The 26,141-nt window shown below is 35.6% G+C and overlaps 1 protein-coding gene across 2 annotated transcripts in view; it reads left to right on the top strand.

The window, feature by feature from the left end:
• RAB6A (RAB6A, member RAS oncogene family) overlaps positions 1-26,141 on the top strand; it is a 62,234-nt gene that overhangs the window by 19,362 nt on the left and 16,731 nt on the right. The window contains exons 2-6 of one of the 2 annotated variants that reach the window (XM_045818102.1): positions 3,643-3,701; positions 13,487-13,540; positions 15,116-15,221; positions 17,194-17,305; positions 20,979-21,072. In XM_045818102.1, coding sequence (XP_045674058.1) covers positions 3,643-3,701; positions 13,487-13,540; positions 15,116-15,221; positions 17,194-17,305; positions 20,979-21,072 — 425 coding nt within the window. Of the gene's footprint in view, positions 1-3,642; positions 3,702-13,486; positions 13,541-15,115; positions 15,222-15,277; positions 15,384-17,193; positions 17,306-20,978; positions 21,073-26,141 lie in introns of both variants that reach the window. The other variant, XM_045818101.1, reaches the window with a different exon arrangement.

Raw genomic sequence — 26,141 nt, 5'->3', positions numbered from 1 at the left:
TAAAGTAAGTCTCAGGCTAGTACTTATTTTGAACTCGCCACTGGACTGTTCTTTGATGGTACAGATTATTTACAACTCATCTTTTTATCCTTGAGATACATTCGTAGTTGGATGTTGACTTTGTTCTAGGAATAAAATAAAAACCCTGCTGCCATCTAAAATACTGGTAGAAATATAACCTTAGGTTGACAGTAATTTTGAAAGGTAATTTACTTTTTCTTTCCTTCAGGGAGAGTCATATCTGATACTGAATTACGAGTTCATAATGTAACCAAGAAAGAAAAGTTCCACAAAATTAGGTTACATGAGCAAAATCTCAGAGGCTTCAAAGTACATGTTACGCTTGAGTAACTAATAGCCTTCCGTCACTGTCAGATGAAGTTTATGTTTGGCACGGTAGGGGATGAGACTAAAAGGCCAAGCTTAAGTTTGATTGTAAAGATCCTTGAATGCCTGCTAAGGATTTTTAATTTTATCTTATGGATACTAGGGAGCCTTGGAATGTTTTGTGAATTAAGGAAGGGTAGACCTCTGGCAGTATAGAAGCTGGACACTTTACTCAGTTCTTTCTTATGTTTATTCTTGTACATATATACGTTTGTCTATTTCAGTGTATTGTAAACTCTGGTGGTCACAGCCTTCCTTAGTCGTAGTTGTTTTTCATAATCATCTCCCAAACTCCATGATCCTTAGCACTTAGTATTGTTTGTTTGTTTGTTTGTTTCTGTTTATTTAAAGATTTTATTTCTTTTCAGAGAGAGGGGAAGGGAGGGAGTAAGGGAGAGAAACATCAATGTGCCACAGAAACATTGGTGGGTCGCCTCTTGGCATGCCCAAAACGGGGATTTAGCCTGCAACTCAGGCATGTTCCCTGACCTGGAATAGAACCCATGACCTTTCTGTTTGTGGGATGATGCCCAACCCACTGATCCGTGTTGGTTAGGGCCCTCAGCACTTAGTTTTGGAATGAAGTGAGAAATAGTAGCCATCCAAGCATTAAAATATTCGTTTATTTGTTATTTATCTTTGTTAAGAGTAACCAGTGAGTCTTTACCTTTATGTGAGTATCTTTTCTGTCTTTATCACACATGTAGATAAATACTTTTTATTTTTACTTTGGATGTCTCCATTTCATCATCCTGGAAATTTATAATACTTCAGGTCTAATGCCTTTAACATAAATATTATTGTAAAGGAATAAAGCACCTTTATTAAAAAGAAGTTTAGAGCCATAGTTGTGAAATTACTTATTTTAACAAATATTCTATGTAACCAAACTCATTCTCCCCATTTTTTAATATGACAGTACAAGTGTACTCATAGTTTTTTCTTTCGAAACTTTAGGAGAAACAAAATCTTTATTCAACTTAGGTCTTTAGAGAAAGACTACTAGATTTACTGAATTTTAGTGTTGTTGACCAGGTTAGCTACATTGAAGTAGCATTAGCTTGGTGTAATTGATTCTGTTTTGCTATGGAATTGCATCACCTAGGTGAGACATCTTGAACAATGATATTGCAAGGATATGGTATTGCAATGAGTTTTGCTTACAGCTGAGCTTTTCTGCTGTAGTCCTTAGGTACCTTTTTTAGCTTCCTCATTACTATGATGGAGTAGTGACTACAGGTTGAGTTTGTTTTTTTTTTTTCCCTTAACCCTGTTACTAAAATCATAGCATCTGATTTGAGCTACTATTATTATCATATCATATTAATCTTATATAGTGGCTTATTTTGTGGGAAGATATAAATATGTAGTTGGTCTGTTTTAGTATTATCTGCCCAGTATAACTGACCAAAAATTATGAAGCAATTGAGACTTTTTGTATATAAACACTAGTCTTAATATTCTTTGAATAGTAAGTATATTATGTGATAAATTACCACTTACATAAATATCCCCTAAATTAGTCGTCTGAAGGCTCAATAATTAGTCTCTCTGACCTTTAATAATCAGCCCTCATTTTTAGCATTCCTTTTAATTATCTTTGGTGTTCTAATATTAGATTTTTAAAAAAATCTTCCATGTCCCTGGCTGATGTGGCTTGGTGGGTTGAGCGATGGATTGTAAAGCAAAGGATTGCCAGTTTGATTCCCAGTTGGGGCACATGCCTGGGTTGCAGGCCAGGTCCCCCATAGGGGGCACCTGAGGCAACCACACATTGATGTTTCTCTCCCTTTCTTTTTCCTTCCCTTCCCCTCTCTAAAAATAAATAAAATCATTTTTTTAAATCCATAGTTTTTTGGTAGTGAGAGTTTTTTTATGTGATAAAATGTACATAATAGAATTTACCATTTTGACTATTTCTAAGTGTACAGTTCAGTGGCATTACGTACATGCATGTTGTATAACTGTCACCACCATAAATTTTTAGTAACATTTTAGCCATATATTGAGGTAAAATCACATATAATACAATTCATCCATTTAAAGTATACAAGCTGGTAGTTTTTAGTATAGTTACAGAGTTGTGCAACCATCACTTAGACAGTTTTAGGATATTTTCATCACCTCCAAAAGAATCCCTACATCACTTAACCATCACAACCCAATTCCTCTATCCTCTCCCATACTTAAGCAGCCACTAACCTACTCTCTGTATATATTTGTCTAAACATTCCATATAAATGAAATTATATGTGGTCTTTTGCTACTGACCTCTTTTACTTAGTGTAGTTTTTTTCAAGACATCTTTATTGTGGCATATATCAGTACTTCATTCCTTTTTATGGCTAATTAATAATGCATTGTATGATATAACACATTTTGTTTATTCATTCCTAAGTTGAAGATCTGATCCTGAGATGAGTTTTGTTTTCGTTTTTTTTTTTTTTAAGATTTTAATTTTCTTTTTAGAGAGAGGAGAGAAGGGAGGAAGAAAGAGAGAAAGAGAAACATTGAAGGGGAGAGAAACATCAGTGTATGAGAGAAACATCGTGTGAGAGAAACATTGATTGATTGCCTCTTGAACGTCCCTAAGTGGGGACCTGGCCTGCAATCCAGGCCTGTGCCCTGATTGGGAATCAAACTAGTGACATTTCAGTTTGCACGCTGGCACTCAATCCATTGAGCCACATCAGCCAAGGTCTGGGATCAGCTTTAAAATAGTTTTCCATGTCACTTCTTTCTCACTCATAAATATTCTAGTTCTTGGAGCCCTCTTAGCTTTCCTGGGACTCGAGCCTTCACATTCCCAGGGATTATGCTTTGATTCATTGAATTAAGTGGAGTTGAACCTCAATTTCCCCAGGTTACTGCCCAGGAAGTTAACTATAATTTCTTCACAGTCTAATTCTTCTTTTTGTTAGGATCCAGGTAAATATCTGCTTTGTCTTTTTGTAAATTAGAGGTATCAACATAATTGATTGTTTTCCTCCATCTTTTCCCTCATTTTCCTCAACTCCTAACTAAAATACTCTTTACTTGTGCTTTGAATTTGAGAAATTGTTATCTATTTAATTAAAGAAAGGCATTTTAACAAACTTGGGGCTGTGTGTGTTTTTGTTTTTTTTTTTCATTAATGTCAGTAGAACCTTTACTGATATTTCCCATTGAATTTAATTTCAGTTTTTTGTGAAAGAATGCTTCGAGAACCCAATGTAATGTGTTAACTGAGTGAATTTCTTTTTCTTTTTATTTCAGTTGGAAAGACATCCTTGATTACCAGATTCATGTATGACAGTTTTGACAACACCTATCAGGTATTTTGTTTTTTACCAACTTACTAGTTGTATCTATTTTGTGTTATAAGTAATATTCAAGGTCTTTTTTTAAAAAAATTCACTTATTTACATGCAATCATAGATATAAAGCCACTTTTTGTAATTTGTAAAAACCTATATAAATACAAAGTATAACTGATTTTGCTCATAATCCTCAACTTCATTTGATTCTATGTCTCTTCCAAAGTCTATTACAAGATTATCGTTGATAGGATCTGGGCTAGAAGTAGGAATGATTGTAAATAGTCTCTTAAGAAATTTTGTCCAAGTCAAGAATTCTGTGACATTCTGATCTATACTTGAAGTCAAGAATAAGGAGATTGGGGAAGTTCACAAATACGTGGAAATTAAACAATGCATTCTTAAATAACCAGTAGGTCAAAGACAAAATTAAAAGGGAAATAGAAAATACTTTGAGCCAAATGAAAAAGAAAACACAATATACCAAAACTTATGGGATTCAGCTGAAGCAGTGCTATAAGGAAAAGAAATACATGAAATGAATAGTTTAACCTTCTACTTTAATATATATACTATATATATTTCCTATATACCAATAATGAGCAAGTGGAATTTGAGATTGTAACAATACCATTTATATTAGCACCCCCCAAAATGAAATTCTTAGGTACAAATGTAACAAAATATATACAAGATCTATATGAGAAAAACTAAAAACTCTGATGAAAGATATCAAAGAAGAATTAAATGGAGAGTTAGTCTATGTGCATAGACAGAAGTCTCAATATTGTCAATATGTCCATTGCTCCCAATTCATCTATAGATTCAATTCAGTCCCAATTAAAATCCCAGCAAGTAATTTTGTGGATACTGACAAACTTATTCTAAAGTTTATATGGAAAGGCAGAAGACCCAGAATAGCTAAGACAATATTGAAGGAGAAGAACTAAGTCAAAGGGTTGATGCTTCTTGACTTTAGGACTCATTATAAAGCTATAGAAATCAAGGCATTGTTGTTATTGGCAGAAGAATAAACAAAAAGATCAATGGAACAGGGTTTGAAAAAAACTCATTTCCCAAACCTGTGTTTCTCCTTTACTGTCAGTACTATGGTCGCACTTACAGCACTTCTGATACCAGGCATGTGGAGGTTTTCCCCACACAAGCAGTTCTGTGATTCAGCTGGGTGTCCTGCAATTTAACTCAATTCTGACACTGTCTACAAATATGGTGATAGCATCAGATCCCACAGATTAAGGCTCAATCCCATGAGACTGCCCCCCACTTCATTTTTATTTTATTTTTAAAATATTTATTTATTTTTAGAGAAAAGGGAAGAGGGGAAAAGAAAGGGTGAGAAACACTGAGGTGTGAGAAAAACATCAGTTGCCACCTCTTGCATGCCCCAGACCAGGGACTCAGCCAGCAACCCAGGCATGTGCCCTGACTTGAAATGGAACCTGTGACCTCTTGGTCTGCAGGATGATGTCCAACCCACTAAGACACACCAGTCAGGGCCTGCCCCCTACTTCGGATGTTAGTAATAAATAGTTGGTCCCCAGGTTATCTATGACTTCTGTCCCACATGCTACAAATCTGAGGTTCCCATGACCTTCTCCCCCTTTGATTCTGTGATTTGCTAGAACAGCTCACAGAACTGAAGGAAACACTTAACTTATGTTTACTGGTTTATTAAAAGATACAAAGGCAACAGATGAACAGCCTGATGAAGAGGTACATATAGTGAGGTCTGGGAGCTGGGAGTGCCCCAAATGAAAGAGCATCTGTCCGTGTGGTGTTGGGGATGCATTACCCTCCTGGTTTATTGATGCGTTCACTAATCTGGAAGTTCTCCAAACCCTGCACTTTTGTGATTTTTATGAAGGTTTCATCATGTAGACATGATCAGTCATTAACTCCATTTCCAGTCCCTCTCTCCTCTTTGGAGAATGGAGGATGAGGCTGAAAGTTCCAAACTTCTAATCATATCTTGGTCTTTGTGGTGACTAGCTCCTTCCCCTTTTTCTCCAAACCAGGAGACACCCAAAGTTACCTCATTAGAACAAAAGATGTTATTTTTAAGAATTTACAAGGGTTTTAGGGGCCCTATGTTAGGGACTGGCGTCAAAGACCCAAGATAGAATAAGAGATGCTCCTAGTGCTTTTACCACTTAGGAATTTACAAAGATTTTAGGAGTCCTGTGTTGGGAACTAGGGTCAGAGACCAATATATGTCATTCTTAGTATTTCACAGAGAGTTTAGAAATAGACTCACATGAATATAACCAACTGACCTTTGACAAAGGAGCAAAAGCAGTAATATAATGGAGCCAAGGTAGTCTTTTCAACAAATGGTGCTGGAACAAGTGGGCATCTCCACGCAAAGAAATGAATCTTGATGCAGAGGTTAGACCTTTCACAAAGATTAACTCAAAATGGATCACAGACCTAAATGTAAAACACAAAACTATAAAACCCCAAGATAAAACCTAGATAACTGCGGATATGGCAATGGTTTTTTTGATATAGCAGCAAAGGTACGATCTGTAAAAGAAATAATTGACAAAGCTGGACTTTATTAAAATTAAAAAACTTCTCTTCTGTGAAGGACATTGTCGAGAGAATGAGAAGACAAACCACGGACTGGGATAAAATATTTGAAAAAGACACATAAAGCAAAGGACTGTTATCCAAAAATATGCAAAGGGCTCTTAAAATCAGATAGTAGCAAAGAATTCTTTACATTCTGATAAATTTTGACAGTGTATGCCTATGAAACTACCACCATCATCAAGATTATTTCCATGATCCCAAATGGATTTTGTTTTTAATTAATAAGCCTTTTATTAAAAACGATAAAGATCGTAGAGATGAGATAATCTGACATTTAAGGAAAGTCACTTCTTAAAAAGTGAATGAATTTGTATTATGTATATTTTATTGTCATTCTTTCAAATATTTCAGAAATGGCTTAGCCACCTCTGAAGACATGAAAAGAATAAGTTTAGAAGTGAAAATCAGTACGAGTGCTTCAGCTTCTTCTGGATCCCCTTAGATAGATATCCCCAATTTTCTAGATCTCTGCAACTACATCTTACAGCCTTCACCAGCTGACGTTCTCTTGTATGTGGGTGGTATTTTGTGAGCAGTGCTTATTTCTGAGCAGTGCTTCTGACCTCAGCATAGAAGCTACAAATAGCAGTCTTAGGTACTGAAAAAGTATTGATGCCATTGAACCATATGTGGAAAATTCCTGAGAATATAAGTACAGATCTTTGGAAGTAGAATCTAATGCCATAGGCTAAAAAATATGAATTGTGCTTAGAGTCTTAGGCTAAAGAATTATGAGCTAAAATCTATATTTAGAGTTCTCTGGGTGTTTTGAAAGTATTTTCTTATACACAAGTTTTCTCTGAAATTAAGATCTTTCAATTGTACCTGAAAGTGCCATTGCTATTTTTTCATGTTGCTAAAGCTATTGCTGCTGTTAAGTCATACATACGTAAGGGCAGTGATGTTGATGGGGTGAGATTATATAAAACTTTACAGTAAGGAAAGATTTTGATTCTTTATTAAAAAGTTCTTGCTAATGAAGCCAAAATACTATTGTATTTAGGAGACACTAATTAACAACATAATTTACAAGAACTTTGTAAGTTAGTTTTTTGTAAGAATTACAGTCCTAGATACTATGTTAGCTTTAACAAGAAAAATTGGATCATATAGCTACATCCTTACTTAGGGAAATAGGTATATGCTTGATAGTATATCAAGTATTTGAATATGAAAACTTGACCATGTGTGATTAGCTGCCAACTTACTTATCAGGTAAAGAGTTATTTGGCAAATCGTTTTAAGATACCCTAGCCCTATGCTAACCACACACACAACAGAAAAACTTTTTTTCAAGATTTTATTTATTTTTAGAGATGGGAAGGGAGGGAGAAAGAGAGGAAGAGAAACATTTAGATGACAGAGAAGCGTCTTTTCATTGCTTCTTGTACACGCCCCAGCTGGGGACCAAACCCACAACCCCGAGGTACCCTGACCAGGGATCAAACTGGCAATCTTTTGCTTTGCAGGATGACACCCAACCAACTGAGCCACACCAGTCAGGGCCAGGAACACTTCTTAAATGAATAATTAAAAAGATAGTCTCATTGCTAGAAATTTATTGTTGGCCTTATGTGAGCCATATGTAAGATATATCAGGAGGAGCAGAGTAGCACAGTGGAAGTGTGCTGGGCCCATATGTAAGATATATCTGAAACTTAGTTTAAGTAAAATTTTATTTCACAAAAAACAGATACATTTTATGTAATTAATAATTTGTGCTCTTGAGAAAGAAAGGAAGAGATACATCGGTCAGTTGCCTCTCACACACCTAAAACTGGGGACCTGGTCTGCAACCCAGGCATGTGTCCTGACCAGGAATCCAACTGGCATCCTTTCAGTTTGCAGGCCAACACTCAGTCTGCTGAGCTATACCAGCCAGGGCAGATTGTTTTTCTGATCCAGTTTTTAATTTCTTATTTTTTAATTTTCTTTAATTTTTAATACTTTTTTTTTCACGCCCTGGCTGATATGGCTCAGTGGATTGAGTGTCAGCCTGGGAACAAAAGGGTCACTGGTTCAATTCCCAGTTAGGGCACATGCCTGGGTTGTGGGACAGGTCCCCAGTAGGCAGCACGTGAGAGGCAACCACACATTGATGTTTCTCTCTCCCTCTTTCTTCCTCTCTTCCCCTCTCTCTAAAAATAAATAAAATTTTTTAAAAAATAGTTTTTTGTAGCCCTGGCTGGCATAGCTCAGTGGATTGAGCTCGGGCTGCGAACCAAAGTGTCGTAGGTTCGATTCCCAGCCAGGGTACATGCCTGGGTTGCAGGCCATAACCCCTAACAACCGCACGTTGATGTTTTTCTCTCTCTCTCTATCTCCTTCCCTTCTCTCTCTAAAAATAAATAAATAAAATCTTTAAAAAATAGTTTTTTGTTGTTTTAGCTCCTCCCAGATATATTGTCATTTTATTGGGGGCAGGGTTAATTGTGGTAAGATCTTAACATGAGATCTACCTTCTTATCAGATTTTTAAGTGTAAGCCATACAGTATTGTTATTTATATGCACAGTGTTATACATTAGATCTCTAGAAAACTCTTTCATCTTGGATAACTAAAATTTTGTGCCTATATAATGGCTCATGTTTAAAATCCACAGACCACCTAGTCTACCCTGAGTAATGTGGCACAAGGATATCTAGAGGAAAAGTGTGTGTGCATTTTTCACACTTACACCTATATATGACACATTTATTAATGGAATGGTTACCCTTCTGAAATGGAATCTGTATTACCATCTCTTCCGCGAGTTCTTTGCCTTTATTTAATTTTAGACTTTTCTTTAACTTTTGTACCAATTTCTTCCTTTATTCTAATCTTTGTCTTTTTTGACTTCTATTATTTCTCTATTTTCTATCGCTAGGGAAAGCAGCAGCCAGGCAACAGAATTTTATGTATGTTGGGACCACAAAAGGAAGCTGATTACCATTGCTTGGTACAGAGGGAAACTGGCTTTCCCTACCTAATCACTTCTATATTGGAAAAATCATGTCCCTTTTGGAAAATTGTAATGTTTATGGGTCTTTGGCTCTCGGTGGCATGAAAATAGGTGACAAACCATTATTTAGGAAGTAACAGCAGAATAGTAGTTTATAGAGGCATAGTTTTATAAAACTCCTTTTGAGGCAAATAGATACCATTCTGAGTAGAAAGCATCCAAATAAAAATATCTAAAGTTGTCATTATCTTGACACTGATATATTTTGATAAGCCATTGTTTAAATTTGAATTTTGAGCTCCCATGGTAAAAGTATTCAGTTTAATTTGCTTTTTACAAAGTAGACCTCCCTCTGCAAACCAGTGAATTAATTACAACTTAAATAATTTGAAGGTACGTGAGAGAATTCTGTAACCTTTGATTTTTTTCTACTATTACTATCTTTTCCATTTCCATGAAGGAGATGAACATGAGGCACCACTAATGTCTCATCTGTCTTTTATCAAAATAAAGGTGTGAATTAGTTCCATGTCAGTGGCACTCAAGATGCTTGAATAGGTGGTAATGTTTATTTTCCCTGGAATTTTTTTTGTGCTTTCTGCTGTTGGCTGATTGACTTCTTTGCTATAATAGCTCTGCTTTGTATAACATTAACTAAAAAGAAAAGCAGCAACAAGTTTGTTTTTCAGGTTAATTTTGACCTTTATGAGTTCAGTGGTGTAAATGATGTTCCCAAACAAGGATGATGTAGTGGAAGGAGGGACGTCATTTTATCATAAAGTCTGTCTCTGTACTGATTTTTATTAATTTAAAAAACATGTGTCTGCTTTGAAATCTGAAAATGACCATTTCTCTTTTTTTGACAATTTCTGTTTATAGCCATTAAAAATTATTTTTTTGCTATTTTTAACAAGTGCAATAACATTTTTACTCAAGAATTTTTTTTTAGTGAAAAAGCATTTTTTTTTAGTGAAGTATCAGGACAGAGAGAAGGCTACTCCATAGGCAGAGCAGCTGAGAATTCATGTAAAAGAATTCTAGGCATAAGGTAGTTCAAGGGTTGTGTGGCAGCTCCCTGGGCAGCTGGGACCAAGAGCTCTTCTAACTTTATGTTTAAACAGATCTAATGTATGACTTCCATATGGTTACTGAATGATTCTCAGAGTTCTGATATCCATAGTCCAGACAGAAAGAAGTAGAAATAGGACAAAACCAAGGGTGCACCTCCCAACTCGGACAGCCCCATTTATTTAAAACTCAAAGAAGGCTAAAAAAAATTTGATGGAATAAATATGGACTTAAAAAATGTTTGTGTTATAAGGAAGAAGGAGGAAGTGGGTATTTGTACAGGCAATTAGCTGCTTCTACCACAGCGAGTAAATGAATTTCTGCTGATGAGATTTCTTAAATGTAGCCATATATCATTGCTGTACATTCCTCAGGTTTGTCAAGTAGATGCTCTTGTACACTGGTTCAAGTTTATCCCACCCTACATACGTTCTCAGATGGAATGTCATAAAATGGAACTAGTACTTCAGTTTTATGTACTTAAGCCCTAAGTTGAGAAACATAATTGAAATATGAGGTCTGTCCAGAAGGTATCCAGCCATGTGATATGAAAAATAGACATTTATTGAAGATGATACAAGAAACATTGTACATAGGACAATGACGCTTCAGTCCCCTTCAAAGTAGGCGCCTTGGGACCTCAAACAGTTCTCCCAGTCACCATCACCTGCCCCATTGTATTTTCCTGAATCTCATTGAGGGTCTGAAATCTCTTACCTCTCAAAGGTGATTTTAGTTTTGGGGGAAAGCCAGAAGTCACAGGGTGCCAAGTCTGGGCTGTAGGGGGATTGAGTTACCTGGGAGATTTGCTGTTTCACAAAAAAACTGCCCAAGATGTAGTGCATTAGCAGGTGTGTTGTTGTGATAAAGCTGTCAATCACCAGTTGCCATAGCTGTAGCCTTCTGAATCATGTGAATAGTTTCCACGGAGGAATGTTCAAGTTTAATGCAAAATTTGATGCAGATTCGTTGCTCTACTCGGTCAGTCATTTTGAATACCACTGCCACACAGTACACATGCTCACTCAATAGCACCTACCTCCCCTCATTGACTAGTACATTGAAGTTGTCATTGTTCACGCATACACGTTCCAGTGCACACTTCTTCATTGCCAGGTTAGATGTTGCACAAACCATTCTTGTTATATTAACAGTGGCTGGACTTTTACCAGAAAGAAACGTAGTCCCATAGTTGGAGGTAAAGAAGGAAGCTGCTTTCCTTGATTTCGCTTTTTTAATAAAAGTCTCTTTGTAACATCTATAAAATACTGCTCAAAATATTAAAGATCTAAATAAATGAAGAGACATCCCAGGTAAATGGATTAGAAGACTTAGCAGTGTTAAGATGTTGGTAGTAATTACCCAAAGCAATCTACAGATTCAGTGCAATTCCCATCAAAATTTTTGCTACCATTTTTGTATAAATGAAAGAGCCAATCCTAGTTTGCATAAGCCAAATAGCCTTGAAAAGGAAAAATAAAGTGGGAGAACTTACACTTTAAGATTTTAAAACTTAACACAAACCTACAGTAATCAAATGTGTGGCACAAGGATAGACATATTGACCAATGGAATAGAATTCAGAATCTGTAAATAAATCCATGTATCTACTGACAATGGATTTTTAATAATGGTGTGCTAGGTCCAGCCTACAGAATGTGTGGAAATATTTGACTGTTTTATGTCTAACAAGTATTTGATATCCAGAATACTATAAATAAAGAACTCCTACAAGTCACACACAAAAAATGATAAACTCAATTTAAATGTACAAAGGATTTGAATAGACATTTTTCCACAGAGGATGTATGGAAAGCCAATAAGTACATGGAAAGATGCTCACATCAGTAGTTTAGAGAACTGCAAATCCAAACCACAGTAAGATGTAGCTACTGTAGAAAAGTCTGGCATTTCCTCACAAAGTTAAATACAATTACCATGTAGCCCAGCAATTCCATTCCTAGATATAGACCAAGAATAATTGAAAACAGGAACTCACTGTAGCCAAAAAGTAGAAACAGCCCAAGTGTACATCAGTAGATGAATGGATAAATCAATCACAGTATATCCATACATTATAATATGTTATTGTTTAATGGATACAGAATTTCTGTTTTGACATGATGGAATGATTTGTAAATATTGTTTACAGTTGTATATCATTGTGAATGTAATTAATGCCATTGAATGGTGCATTTAAAAAGTGGTTAATATGTCAAATTTTATGATACATATATTTTGCCACCATTTAAAAATAAAACCTATATTAAAAATATATCACTGTGAATGTAGGTTCATCAGTTACAACAAAGGCACCACTCTGGCAGGGAATGTTGATAATAGGAGATGCTGTGCATGTGTGGGGGTAAGGGACAGATGGGAAATCTCTGTATCTTCCTCTCAGTTTTTCTGTGAACCTAAAAATACTCTTAAAAACATCTTCTTAAAGAATAGTTTAAAACATATATCCAATAAGTGTATATTGGAAAGAGTTTTACTCTCAGCTCCACAGTAGAAACTTTTTGTGTCCTTTAGATAGTAATTTAATTTCTCTAAACTCCAGGTATTGTTATCTATACAATGACAAAAATAGGACTGCTGTGGCTGGTGTCACCCAATGGATTGAGCACCAGCCTGTGAACCAAAGGGTCACGAAATCAATTCCCAGTCAGGGCATATGCCTGGGTTGCATGCCAGGTCCCCAGTTGGGGGCGCATGAGAGGCAACCAGTCGATGTATATCTCTTGCACATTGATGTCTTTCTCCCTCTATTTCCCTCCTTTCCCCTTTCTCTAAAAATAAATAAATAAAATCTTTTTAAAAAGGGAGGAGGGAGGAGAGATGGGAGGGAGAGAAGGAAAGAAGGAAGGAAGGACGGATGGAAAAGAAGGAGGGAGGGAGGGAGGAAAAATAGGGCTGGTAATAGCTACCTTGCAGAGATGAATGAGGATTAGAGATGATCATGTGAAGGGCCTAAAAGAATCCCCAATGTCCCCAATACACAGCAAGTGCTCAATTGGTGTAAGCCGTTATCACTGAAAGTTTTGTTCGTTTTTACTTGACTTTGATGTGTTTATGTTTATTCATTATTTCTCTCACAACTATAATTCCCATTTGAACCCTAAACTACCAACCACCATTAATCTATTACTATTTAACTTTGTTTTGTTTTGGTTTACAGGCAACAATTGGTATTGACTTTTTGTCAAAAACAATGTACTTGGAGGATCGAACAGTGAGTAATGCTTTCTGTGTGTTATTTTCTGCAACATTCCAGGATAAAAATTATGATCAGAGACATAATCAATTAGTGTCTCCATAAGAAGTACGTAGCAAACTTGCCAGTTAATTTGCTGGCCTTGAGAAAAACTTATTACAGAGTGAAGTCCTTAGCACTTTGATTTCTGAACCCCAAGTAAAATCCAAAAAGGAGAGAAAGACAATTTATTTATAAAATCCTGAAGGCCCTAGGCCAGGGGTGTCAAACTCATTTTCACTGGGGGCCACATCAGCCTCGTAGTTGCCTTCAAAGGGCTGACTGTAACTTTAGGATTGTGTAAATGTAACTACTCCTTAACTAGGGGTGCCAGGCCGGATAAAACAAGGAGGAGGGACGTATTCAGCCTGCGGGCCTCATGTTTGCCACCTGTGCCTTAGGCTGTGTTAAATAAAATTTGTCATCTTGATTAGAAAAAATAACAAATATAGCATTGAGATAATTAAAACAGCTTAAGACCTTTTGAATGTTGCTCTTGAGGTACTCAGAGAGATTTCATTTGACTTTGACACAATTTTCAAACTTCCAGGTCTTAAATGTCAGAATATGATGTATACCAAAGTGAATGTGATTAGAAAGAATGTATTTTTATTTGTTGGATTTTTGTCTTCCATATTTAGGATGTTCCCTTTCCATATTTAGAATGTTCCCTTTAAGTGCAATGTAAAGTCTGTATTCTAGTCCACTATCCCTTGAAGAGATTTCTATCATCTAGACAGTGACTATCTTAAATGCAGTATTTCAGGACCTATACCCCCAAACATTTTATATCTAATGCTGTTTCTTATAAGTGTGTGTTTCCTTTTGATGTTCTCTTTTATGTTTTAATATATAGAATGCCATTTCTTAAAATTTGAAAGCTTAGAAACAGCTTTATAATGGTAAAAGAACTTAATGCTTGTTTGCAGGTTTTTCTTCCTCAAATGTGAAAAAGTAAGAAAGTAAAATCTTAGGGTTGCAAGAAGATATTCTTACTTTTTGTTAGATTATTATATTCAGTGTTCTGGGAAGAAATGTGTGGGAGAAATGTAAGCACAGAAGTCAAAGACCCAATTTCAAAGGTTTCTGGACCCTGTGGAAAAGACACATTTTAGCTTCAGAGAGGGTTTCAGAGAAGCATTAATTCCTTTACTCTGATAGCCTGGGCTGCTCATTGACTTTTACCTTTCTTTTTCCTTTTATGCTTTATTTGAACATCAACAAAGTCTTCTTTTTGCTATCCAGAAGGCATAGGATTCAGAGAGTAGTTATAGAGAGGAAAAGTGGAAGCTGTATTTCTGATTCTGTGAAATCTTTCCCATTGCCATTTTTAAGTCATGTACCTTCAGGGCAAGCAGACTTTTATATTACTCCCTTTTGAAAAAATAAAGTTTTTGTGTGTTCATTCCTCATATTCCTGCAGCCTTTTGCATGAGTCTCCTTTTTTACCTCCTTCCTATCTTCCTCCTTTAAAAAATATTATTTCCTTTTTCTTTTCAGTATGAGTTTGTTTTGGTTTTGGTTTTGGTTTATTCATTTTTTCCCATCCCACAGATCAGGCTGCAGTTGTGGGATACTGCGGGTCAGGAACGTTTCCGCAGCCTCATTCCCAGTTACATCCGTGATTCTGCTGCAGCCGTAGTAGTTTACGATATCACAAGTAGGTATTTTGCAACGGGTTGACCTTCTTGCTTGTTTGACTGATTTTGTTGTTAGGTACGATTGCAATTATGGGACACAGCAGGTCAAGAGCGGTTCAGGAGCTTGATTCCTAGCTACATTCGTGACTCCACTGTGGCAGTTGTTGTTTATGATATCACAAGTGAGTGGGGGGAATTATGCATTTCTAATCTTCTTTTCAACTTTTAGCTTAGCTGCATGCATGTTCTTGTCTTGTGCTTGTTTTCCATACTGGCATGTAAAAATGAGTTTTATCATAGCAAACCTTATCACAGACTGACTAGGTCAGAAATACTTGCTTTGGTGTTTGTACCAATGTACTTTTTATTTCTACTGTGCCAGGTTTTTTGCCCTGGAAATTTTCCTTCAGGTTCAGTTATGAACCCTCTCCAGGGCTTTCTTAGTATCCTGTTATCCCTAAGCCACATCATAATTATGGTTGGAAGAACATCTCCTTTTTAGTTTAACTTGATCTCAGATTTCCCTAAAATAAAATAATCTGCATTTAAGCCTCTTGCCAAGTTTTCCAAATACTCCAAGGCATCTGTTCAGGTTATTAAAAACTTCTGCTAGCCAACTTTTCTCTGCTTTCCTTTTCTAGCCATTCTCTCTCTATAGAGGAAGGCAGAGAAAACATAGTGTGCAGTCTTCTATTAATCATTTTCATTTGAATCACATCTGGATTCTGTGAATGACTGACTGACTGGCTTTGTTGCTAACAAATTACACTTTCATTTCTCTCCAGGAAAAAAATTTTAAATGGAAGACTGAAGTAATGGTCTTCCTTTTTCTTTTCCCTAGAGACTGAATAATGCCTTTGGCATTCTAAGTGACTTCAAGTTTTCCATGGAGCATTGACAGGGAAATGCTCTCTGATTAAAACTGTCTTTATAAATTTGTTTATGATATATATTGGGCAGTATTAAGCATCATTCCATCTAGTGGCCCACAATTTATAGAAAGTCCAGGATAGTACCACATCTTAGACTTCTTCAAAAGCATATCAACAAATGATTGGTTTGAGCAGGTAACACTTATTACACATTTCTGCATATCTGCTCAACCAGAAGTCATATCTACTTAACAATAATTCAATAATTGCACTAGCAGAAATATGAGTTACAAGTTTGCATTCAGAGACTTTTTTTTTGGTTAGGTGCTATATGCCATCTTTTCTTGAAGCTTTACTTTGGGTTGCTACTTGTTTAAAACAATGTATGTTCATTCTTGTGCAGTGACAAGTTTTGCAGCTTTAAAATGTTTGTGCTTACTTTAACCAACTCAAGTGAAACCTGGTGTATTTTTCTTCAAAAGTGTTGTACACGTGTGGTTAAAATATTAGTATACTTTTTTTAGCTGCTATAATAATAGTAAAATATTATATATAGAATGGTGCATTAAACTAATAAATTTCAAGTTAAAGTGATCACAAACTGAATAAGCAATGCAAACAGAGTGGTGTTGAAAGCTATTTAAAGGCTTTCTAAATTTTCTGGATGTGTTGGGTTGTATGGGCTGACATACTTCTGGAGATGCTTTCTTTGTCACGTTTGGTATTTGTAAGTAATCAAAAAAAGTATTGTGGCAATGTAACACCATATTATCTGCCATAGCTGTCTTTACATTAAAACAAAATATTTTCCCAATTACATATAGCACGTCATTTTCATTTGGTTGTATCCAAAAATTTTAAACCACTATGAAATAAACCTTAATAAAAGGAATTTATTCTTGTGATTTGTTTAGATCACTGACAGTTATACTCAGATAAAATGGAGTTATGTTACAGGCACATTAAAAGTGGGTCCTAATGTGCCAACCCCCTTCCAACTTTCAGGGCCTTTTTCTTTTTCTTTTTCTTTTTCTTTTTCTTTTTCTTTTTTTCTTTTGGTTCATCATGTGGGGAGGCATTTGCAATAACACTGATCTCTCTGTTCACCCTTCTCTACCAGATGTTAACTCATTCCAGCAAACTACAAAATGGATTGATGATGTTAGAACAGAAAGAGGAAGTGATGTCATCATCATGCTAGTAGGAAATAAAACAGATCTTGCTGATAAGAGGTATGGAGTGATTTTGTATGTGTATGTATGAAATGTTTGATTGTTAAGCAGCCTGTCTTTTTTAATGCTACTGAAGAATTGTTTTGAAAATAGACATGTTAAATCCTTAAGTATTTACCCCCCTTTTCTTTAGTATGGGAACCTGAAATATAAAACATTAACCTCTGTTCTTAAATAAAAATGAGGTTTTCTTTTTTGTTTTGTGTAAGTCCATTAATAAAAAACTCTTGTGCAAGATTGTTTACACCAAAGGTGAATTTTTGCATTTTTTTTTAGGCTTCATAAACATGAGCAGTGTTCTGTTAAAGAACAAAATGTTTTAAAAAAACAAACAAATGCTGTCTTTACGAATTATTCATAATGGTTAAATACACTTTTGATAGTCTTATAAATATTCATTATAATTCAGTGGTGTAGTTTTTTCTTTTTTTCTTTTTTCTTTTTTAAATTGTACAGCTAAGCCAGACTGTGTAGTTGAACTGAATAGCTTGATTGTGATACCTTAGTCAAATGAGGAAAGCCAAATTCAAGTCACAGGATGCAGAATGTATTAACATTCACTGTAGAACCCATGGCATCAATATCTGCCTTCAGCATTCCTAACTGATCTACTGCAGTCTTTCTGTTTTAAATAGCCTTCACCATTTTACTTAATAGTAGAAGCTTTTACTATTTCTTATTTGTTCATGAGTTGGATATTGAAATTTAGGTAATAAACTTGTGCTATTAATTAAAATTTTGCCAAGAAATCCACTATGTTCAGAGGCTTGTGGAAATCTTAAGCCCATTTCTATCCATGGCACCTCATTTAGAATTGGCAACAATGACAAAAAGTCTTAATTAATTTTAAAGTAAATTAACTTTTCACAAAAATGGTGCCAAAAATGAAGAAGAAGGCCTCTGCCCTTCCCAAAGCTGAAGCCAAAGCAAAGGCTTTGGAAGGCAAAGAAAGCAGTGCTAAAAGGCATCCACAGCCACACAAAAATGATCTGTACGTTACCTACCTTATGAAGACCCAAAACACCTCAACTCCGATGGCAGCCTAAATACCCTCAGAAGAGTACCTCCAGAAGAAGCAAGTTTGGCTGCTATGCCATCATCATGTTCCCCCCGACTACCTAGTTAGCCATGAAGAAGACAGAATACTATACACTTGTGTTCATTGTGGATTCAAGGCCAGCAAGCACCAGGTCAAACTTCTGTGAAGAAGCTCTGTGACATTGACATGGCCAGTGTCAACAACTTGGTCAGGCCTAATGGAGAGAAGAAGGCATATGTTTGAATGTCTCCTGTGATGCTTTAGATGTTGCCAACAGAATTGGAATCACCTAGCCCTGGCTGGCGTAGCTCAGTGGATTGAGCAGGGTCTGCAAACCAAAGTGTCACAGGTTCGATTCCCAGTCAGGGTACATGCCTGGGTTGCAGGCCATGACCCCCAGCAACCACACATTGATGTTTCTCTCTCTTTCTCCCTCCCTTCCCTCTCTAAAAATAAATAAATAAAATCTTTTAAAAATATTTAAAAAAAAAAGAATTGGAATCACCTAAAGTGAGTCTAGCTGGATAATTCTAAATATAAAAATTTTACAGTGTAGCTCTGGCTGGTGTGGCTCAGTGGATTGAATGCCAGTCTGCCAACCAAAGGGTCACTTGTTCAATTCCCAGTTGGGGCACATGCCTGGGTTGTGGGCCAAGTCAGGTCTTGGGGAGGAGGGGAGTGCATAAGAGGCAACCACACATTGATGTTTCTCTCTTTCTCCCTCCCTTCCCTTCTGTCTAATATAAATAAATGAAAATCCTTTAAAAAATTTTACAGTGTAAAAAACTTAAAGTATGATTTCATCTTTTCTGTATGAAAATTATTTTTGGACATCAATTGCCATCATATAAATTTTCAGTGGTTTATTTCTTTCCAATATGAGAATTTGAAGATCATGTAGGTATATAATCTTCTAGTGGAGAGTCTCTTAAGTACCTTCATTTTTAAATTTAAAAATGGTATGTCTGAATTATTTCCATTTATAGCCAGAGTTATCTAAAAGGATACTTTATAAACCTGTGTTCTTTTATTGGGAAGTATTTTTAATTGAATACACAAATGCTACATTATCTTACTATATTTACAATAATTTTTCTTTAAGGTAATATTTATCCATTGCTTTGGATTACCATCTTTCTTAGTAATTTTTGCTAGACTGTCACCCTTCAGCTATTCACATTTAAAAGAATTAGAGCCTTATTCATTTCACTAAGATAATTTTAAAATGAGTAAAAGATTTAAATCTTTTTTTAAAAAATTAAAAGAAATTCTTTTAGCCCTGGCTGGTGTGGCTTAGTGGATTGAGTGCTGGCCTGTGAACCAATAGGTCGCTGATTTGATTCCCAGTCAGAGCACATGCCTGGGTTGTGGGCCCGGTCCCCAGTAGAGGGTGTGTGAGAAGCAACCACACATGGATGTCCCCTCCCTCTCTTTCCCCTTCACCTCGGTCTAAAAATAAAATTTTAAAAAAAAAAGGAAAGGCGAAAACACAACTGAATGCATAAAAAAAATTTGTGCAGAATATGGAGAAGGTGCTGTGATTGATCTAATGTGTCAAAAGTGACTTGCTAAGTTTCTTAGTACTATTGACATTTTGGCCAAATAATTCCTTACTGTGGGGCTGTCTTCTGCATTGAAAGGCATTTAGCAGCATCCCTGGCCTGTACCCACTAGAAGCCAATAGCTGGAGATAGCTGACATACTCAAAATATCCAAATCAATAAAATTATTGATGAAAATGAAAAATGTGTCTTTTATGAAAAAACTAAACAGACTTTTAAAAAGGCCAACCCAATGCATCACAAAGTGCCTCTAAAATAAGTATTAAAATATACTGTGTACCAAAAGACTTAACAAAAGTGAGTCTCAAAAGACTCACTTTTTTACTTACAAGAAATTCACAAAATCCAACATAAGAAAATGGTCCATAGTGCACAAAATATTAACCCCAAAGATGTTTATATAGCAACATTTTTTACATTAGTATAGAATTTGAAAACAACTTATATTTCAAATAGTTTGGGAACAGTTATGTAAGTTACAATAGCAAATTGACAAATTGTCTAGCCATAAAAAATTATTTTTCATAGTGTTTAATCACAAGATTAAATACTTATGATCTAATATAAACAGAAAATTTTACTAAGGCTATTAAGTTTTTCAAAATGAAAAAGTTACAGGATGATCTCAGCCAAGTAAAAGTAAATAATTTTTTAAAACTTTAGTTGTGTATAGAATACACATACAGGTGCACAAATTGTAAGTGTACTGCAGCTTGAATTTTAAAACTAGTCTTCTCTGTGTAATCAGCACCTATATCAAGAAAAGTTATTTTCAGAACTTTGTTTAAAATCTTTTTTAAAAGATTTTATTTATTTATTTTATTTATTTATTTTCAGAGAGAGGAGAAGGGAAGGGAGACATGGAAGGAGAGAAAGAAACATTGATGGGTTGCCTCTCACACACCCCCAGATGGGGATCTGGCCAGCAACTCAGGCATGTGCCCCATACTAGGAATCAAACCAGTGACCTTTCAGTTTGCAGGCCATTGCTCAACCCACTGAACCATACCAGCCAGGTTTGTCTATAATATTTATAATACATGTTTCAAAAAGAACATTTTTTTTTCTACAGGCAAGTGTCAATTGAGGAGGGAGAGAGGAAAGCCAAAGAGCTGAATGTTATGTTTATCGAAACTAGTGCAAAAGCAGGATACAATGTAAAGCAGGTAAGTGTTCTTTGAATATAGGTTGATGTTATCAAATTGCAAAAATATTATGAAATAATTGTGTGAGTATGCTATTCTCTAGTGTAAGATTTTCTTCCAGTTAGCAGCATGATGTCTCATGAACTAGTGTATTCAACAGTGAAAAAATATAAGAGTGGCATAGTTTTTGGAAAAAGAGAAAAGACTTGCCAAACTTTTCAGATTGTGCATAGTATAAGTACTTCATTATGATTGCAAGTGTGTGATTGCAAGGTCGTAAACTCACTATACTCTACTTCCCTGCTCCATTGTTTTATGGTCACATTTCTTATTTTAGAGTTTGATGGTAAGATTATGATAAAAGAAGGCAAATATTGCTATCAGGAATGATATTTTGCTTATTGTGGTGGAAGTACATTCTGGTGAATTTATCCTTCACAAATCGCTAGTGTGTTAACAGTGATTATAAGAGGAGTGTTTCAGGGAAGGGGTGGGAAAGTATGCAGAGACCTCACATTATCAAACTTTTCTAAAGGATGAAGTAGCCAAAACCTCACCTGCTTAATTATTCAGAGCTACATATTATTTAGAGTAGTAGTCCCAGATTTATAATATTTACAGACCAATAAATTATTATTTTTTATTCTAGGTGATGAATAGAGTGTTAAAGTAAAATCCTTTAAAATGAATTAGAGCTTTATTAAAAATTCTCTAAATTGTTTTCTTTTTTGGCATTTTATTTCCCATATCTCCTTGCTTTAAAACATGTGTAATACTGAATTATCACTAATTACCTCTTCATAGCATACTATTTTGTGGCTCCCTATCTTTCTTTATGTTGTTATTCTCTTAGAATACTCATTTTCTTCTTCATGACTGATACCTACTTATCCTTTTAAGTTGCACTGTAGGTGTCAACTCTTCAAAGACATTTTCTATGACATTATATACCATACCTCCAGGCTGTTTTAGTGATGAATGACTCTCTTCAGATGCCTACACCCTATGAATCCACTGTCACAGTACCTACGACATTATATTGAAATTACCTCTTCCATCAAAATTATATATTCCTAGAACCTACCAATGTGTATGGAATTTTATACATGATAAATACCTGAACTTGTAGAAGCTGTAGACTGTTCAATAATTTGAGTAATAGAAGTTATCACAATATGTCAGTATTGTAGGACAAAGCAGTGGGTAGCTTCATTTAGCTTTCTCTATTATAGACATTTTAATAAGGATGTGAGCTAGTTTCTTGTATGTCAAAGTATGGCTTTTCTGTGGAACATATATTGGTCTGGATTAATGTGTAAAGCAAGGGTTAACCTGTAACTCCCCAGTCCTGACCCTAAGTAGTCTCATAGTTTGGAAGCTCTAAAACAGCAGTCCCAACCTTTTTGGCACCAGGGACCAGTTTCGTGGAAGACAGCTTTCCATGGACCAGGGTGGGAGGGCTGGTTTTGGAATGATTCAAGTGCATTACATTCAAGCTTACCTCCTGCTGTGCAGCCCTGTGCTGAACAGGCTGAGACCAGTACCAGTCTGAGGCCTGCAGGTGGGGACCCCTGCTCTAAAATCATCAGCATACAGTGGGCACTAGTGATAGCTAGTATCTTCATGACATTTAATTCCTTCCAAATTGAAAAAATTCCTACAATGTTGAGATGATGGGATATATCATTCATTTACTATTTTATAAACACATTTTTACAGCTCTATTTAAGTATAATTGACTTGTTTTAAATGTATTTTTAGTGAATTTATAGTATTGTACAACCATCAGCACAATTTGATTTTAGAACATTTTTATCACTAGGCACATGATTTTTTTCCAGTAGCCTGACCCATACAGACAAGAGAGACTTCTTTTACAAAACAATCTTTTATTTTATTTTCATTGTTGTTCAAGTACAGTTTTCTGCCTTTTACCCCCATCCCAACCCACCCCCACAGCCCTCCCATTTCCACACCCCCCCCACCCTTGTTATTGTCCATGTGTCCTTTATACTTGTTCCTGCAAACCCTTCCCCTTTTCCCCTGAAATTCCTTCCCCTCTTCCCTCTGGTCACTGTCAGCCTGTTATCAATTTCAATGTCTTTGGTTATATTTTGCTTGTTTGTTTCTTTTGTTGATTAGGTTCCTGTTAAAGGTGAGATCATAGGGCATGTATCTTTCAACACCTGGATTATTTTGCTTAGCATAATGCTTTCCAGTTCCATCCATGCTGTCACAAAGGGTAGGAGCTCCTTCTTTCTTTCTGCTGCATAGAATTCCATTGTGTAAATGTACCATAGTTTTTAGGTCCATTCATTTACTGATGGGCACCTAGGTTGCTTCCAGCAGTTGGCTCTGGTAAATTGTGCTGTTATGAACATTGGGGTGCATAGGTTCTTTTGGATTGGTGTTTCAGGGTTCTTAGGATATAATCCTAGCAGTGGAATTGCTGGGTCAAAAGGCAGATCCATTTTTAGTTTTCTGAGAAAATTCTATACTGTTTTCCATAGTGGTTGTATCAGTCTGCAATCCCACCAACAGTGCACTAGGGTTCCCTTTTCTCCACAACCTCTCCAAAACACTTGTTGTTTGTTGCTTTGTTTATGATGGCCATTCTGACTGGTGTGAAGTGGTATCTCATTGTGGTTTTAATTTGCTTCTCTCTGATAGCTAGCGATACTGAGCATCTTTTCATGTGTCTGTGGATCCTCTGTATGTCCTCCTTGGAGAAGTGTCTGTTCAAGTCCTTTGCCCACTTTTTAATTGGGTTGCTTGTCTTCTTAGAGTGCAGTTGTGTGAGTTCTTTATATATTTTGGAGATTAAACCCTTGTCTGAGGTATCATTGGCAAATATGTTACAAAACAATCTTATACTGATTTAAAAATCCATTTGCTACTTTATTATTTCTTCTTATGTAGATGCTATATCTGAATGTGTGAATTTGCTGAAGTTCCTGATTCTTTGGGGACTTGATTTTTATTATCTTTTAAATAGAAATATGACCTAATTTACTGTTTCCAAATTTTAATTTTTATAGCTTCCTTCTTAACTCAAAAATACCATTACTTTTCATTTTATATCACAATACATTAGAATTTTATTTCAATATTTAGAGACTCATGCTTTGTCAGCTCATATAATTTAGTTAAGGAAGAAAAAAATTCAGGACTCCTAACTCCCAAATGAGAGAATGAAACAAAATAAATAAATAAAAGCTTATGTTAATAAGCACCTTTAAATAATAGGTTAAAATCTTCCCCCTTTAGTGATTAATCATATAGAATATATATCTGTTATACAGTGAAATTGCTACTTGATTTTAAGTATTAGCTAAGAAATTCATCATCTGGTTTTTTATGGGTTGTCTATTGCTTGAATTAGTTTCTATAATGGAGCTTAAGAACGAATCAGCCTTGGTAGGGTAGCTCAGTTGGTTAGAGCATTGTCCCAATTTGCCAAGGTTGCAGGTTCAATCTCTAGTCAGGGCATATACAAGAACCAACCAATGAATGCATAAATAAATGGAACAACAAATCAGTTTCTCTCTTCCTCTCTCCTTTCCATGCTTTCTAAAATCAACAAATTAAAAAATTTAAAACATTTTTAAAATAATCAAATAACAGGGTGTCATTAAAAAACTGTCTTTTTCTCTTACACTACAAATCACCCCAATGTTAAAAAAAAAAAAAACAGACAAGCATAGCCTTTGATACCACTTGATACATTAGCTGTATAGAACAATTCAAACTTTCCTAAGTTAAATCTAAATCAAATCTGTCAAATAACGATTGTCCAGTTTCTCACTTTGGACCACATTCACCTGGTGCAGTTGAAGTGCAGTGCTTATTCTTGCAAATCTAATGGTTACCATGCTGTTGGATACTTGAGCAATAGGAAAAAAGTGAGTGACGAAAGTTTTCTCTAAGACAGAATATTGAAACCCGTACAGTTTACCAGTGAGGCCAGCAATGTGTTTTTCCTCTTTCCTGGTATACCTGATATCCAATCAAAGGTAAGAGGGAACAGAGGTTGTAGAATAGCAAATTGTCCCTAGGAAACTATCCTTGGATTAGAGAATTCTTTAATGGTTCTAAACTTTAATGCACACTACTGGGCACTACATCTAGATTTTGATTCAATGAGTCTGTGGTAGTATACTAAAATTTATATTTTAACAAGAATCCCAGGAGATTTCTCATGCAAACTGTATTTTGTAAAAAGTTGTGTAAAGCCATAGAAATGGTTCAGCAAGTATGTCAGATCTCTTCAGTGTGATAATTTTTTGAGCAAGCATTAATTCCCTACCTGTGCTAGATACAGGAGATGAGCTTTCTACACTCAACAGCTCAGTCTTTTGTGGAAACCATATTGATTCATAAGGAATTAAATATTATGTATCCAAGTGTTATAATGTGTCTTCATGAAGTAGAACAAATCTAGTGAAACCTAGAGGGTCTTTTGACTCAAATTTGTATTTGTACTAGTCATTTCAATACCTAGCATGGTTTATTCTGCTTTTCCCACTGCACTATTAAGGCCCTCATTGTCTGTTGAAGCTATTTCAACCTTTTTCATCTCATGGCTCTCATAAGCTAATTAGTGAAGTTCTGCAGTGCATCAAAAAAAATTTTTTTGCCAATTTGACAAAAATATGTAGATATAATTTTTATTCATTCCCACTGAATGACTGTTGTTGAGTTTGGCTGTCACATTTTTTTTACTTCACAGTCTAACAGAAAACAAGTCAGTGCTCCTGACTAACTGGGTATTTCATGTTTTAAAAAGTCTCGTGGTACACTGGTTGAAAATAGCAGTCTGTTGCCTTGCCTATCATAGTTTATTCACTGATGTCTGCTCCCAGCCTTGCTCCACTTTCAAGTTACATCTATGAATTTTATCCTAAATTTTAAGCAGGGTCCTTAGTATGCAGTGTTTTGAAGTTCAAAATCTTTGAGATGGCTTCTGGATATTACACTATACTGATCTCTGGGCACTATATACCCATATGACACTGCTTAAAGTGCCCCAAGTTTACCTTGTTTTCATAGTTCTGTTGTAAGTTATTGCCCCCTTCCTAAAATAGTTTCTT

Source organism: Phyllostomus hastatus, unplaced genomic scaffold, assembly GCF_019186645.2.
Source record: "Phyllostomus hastatus isolate PE091 unplaced genomic scaffold, TTU_PhHast_1.1 phas_scaffold_317, whole genome shotgun sequence".
Lineage (NCBI taxonomy): Eukaryota > Metazoa > Chordata > Mammalia > Chiroptera > Phyllostomidae > Phyllostomus > Phyllostomus hastatus.
Note: the sequence above shows the minus strand (reverse complement) of the source record. Positions and strands in the feature narration are given on the sequence as shown.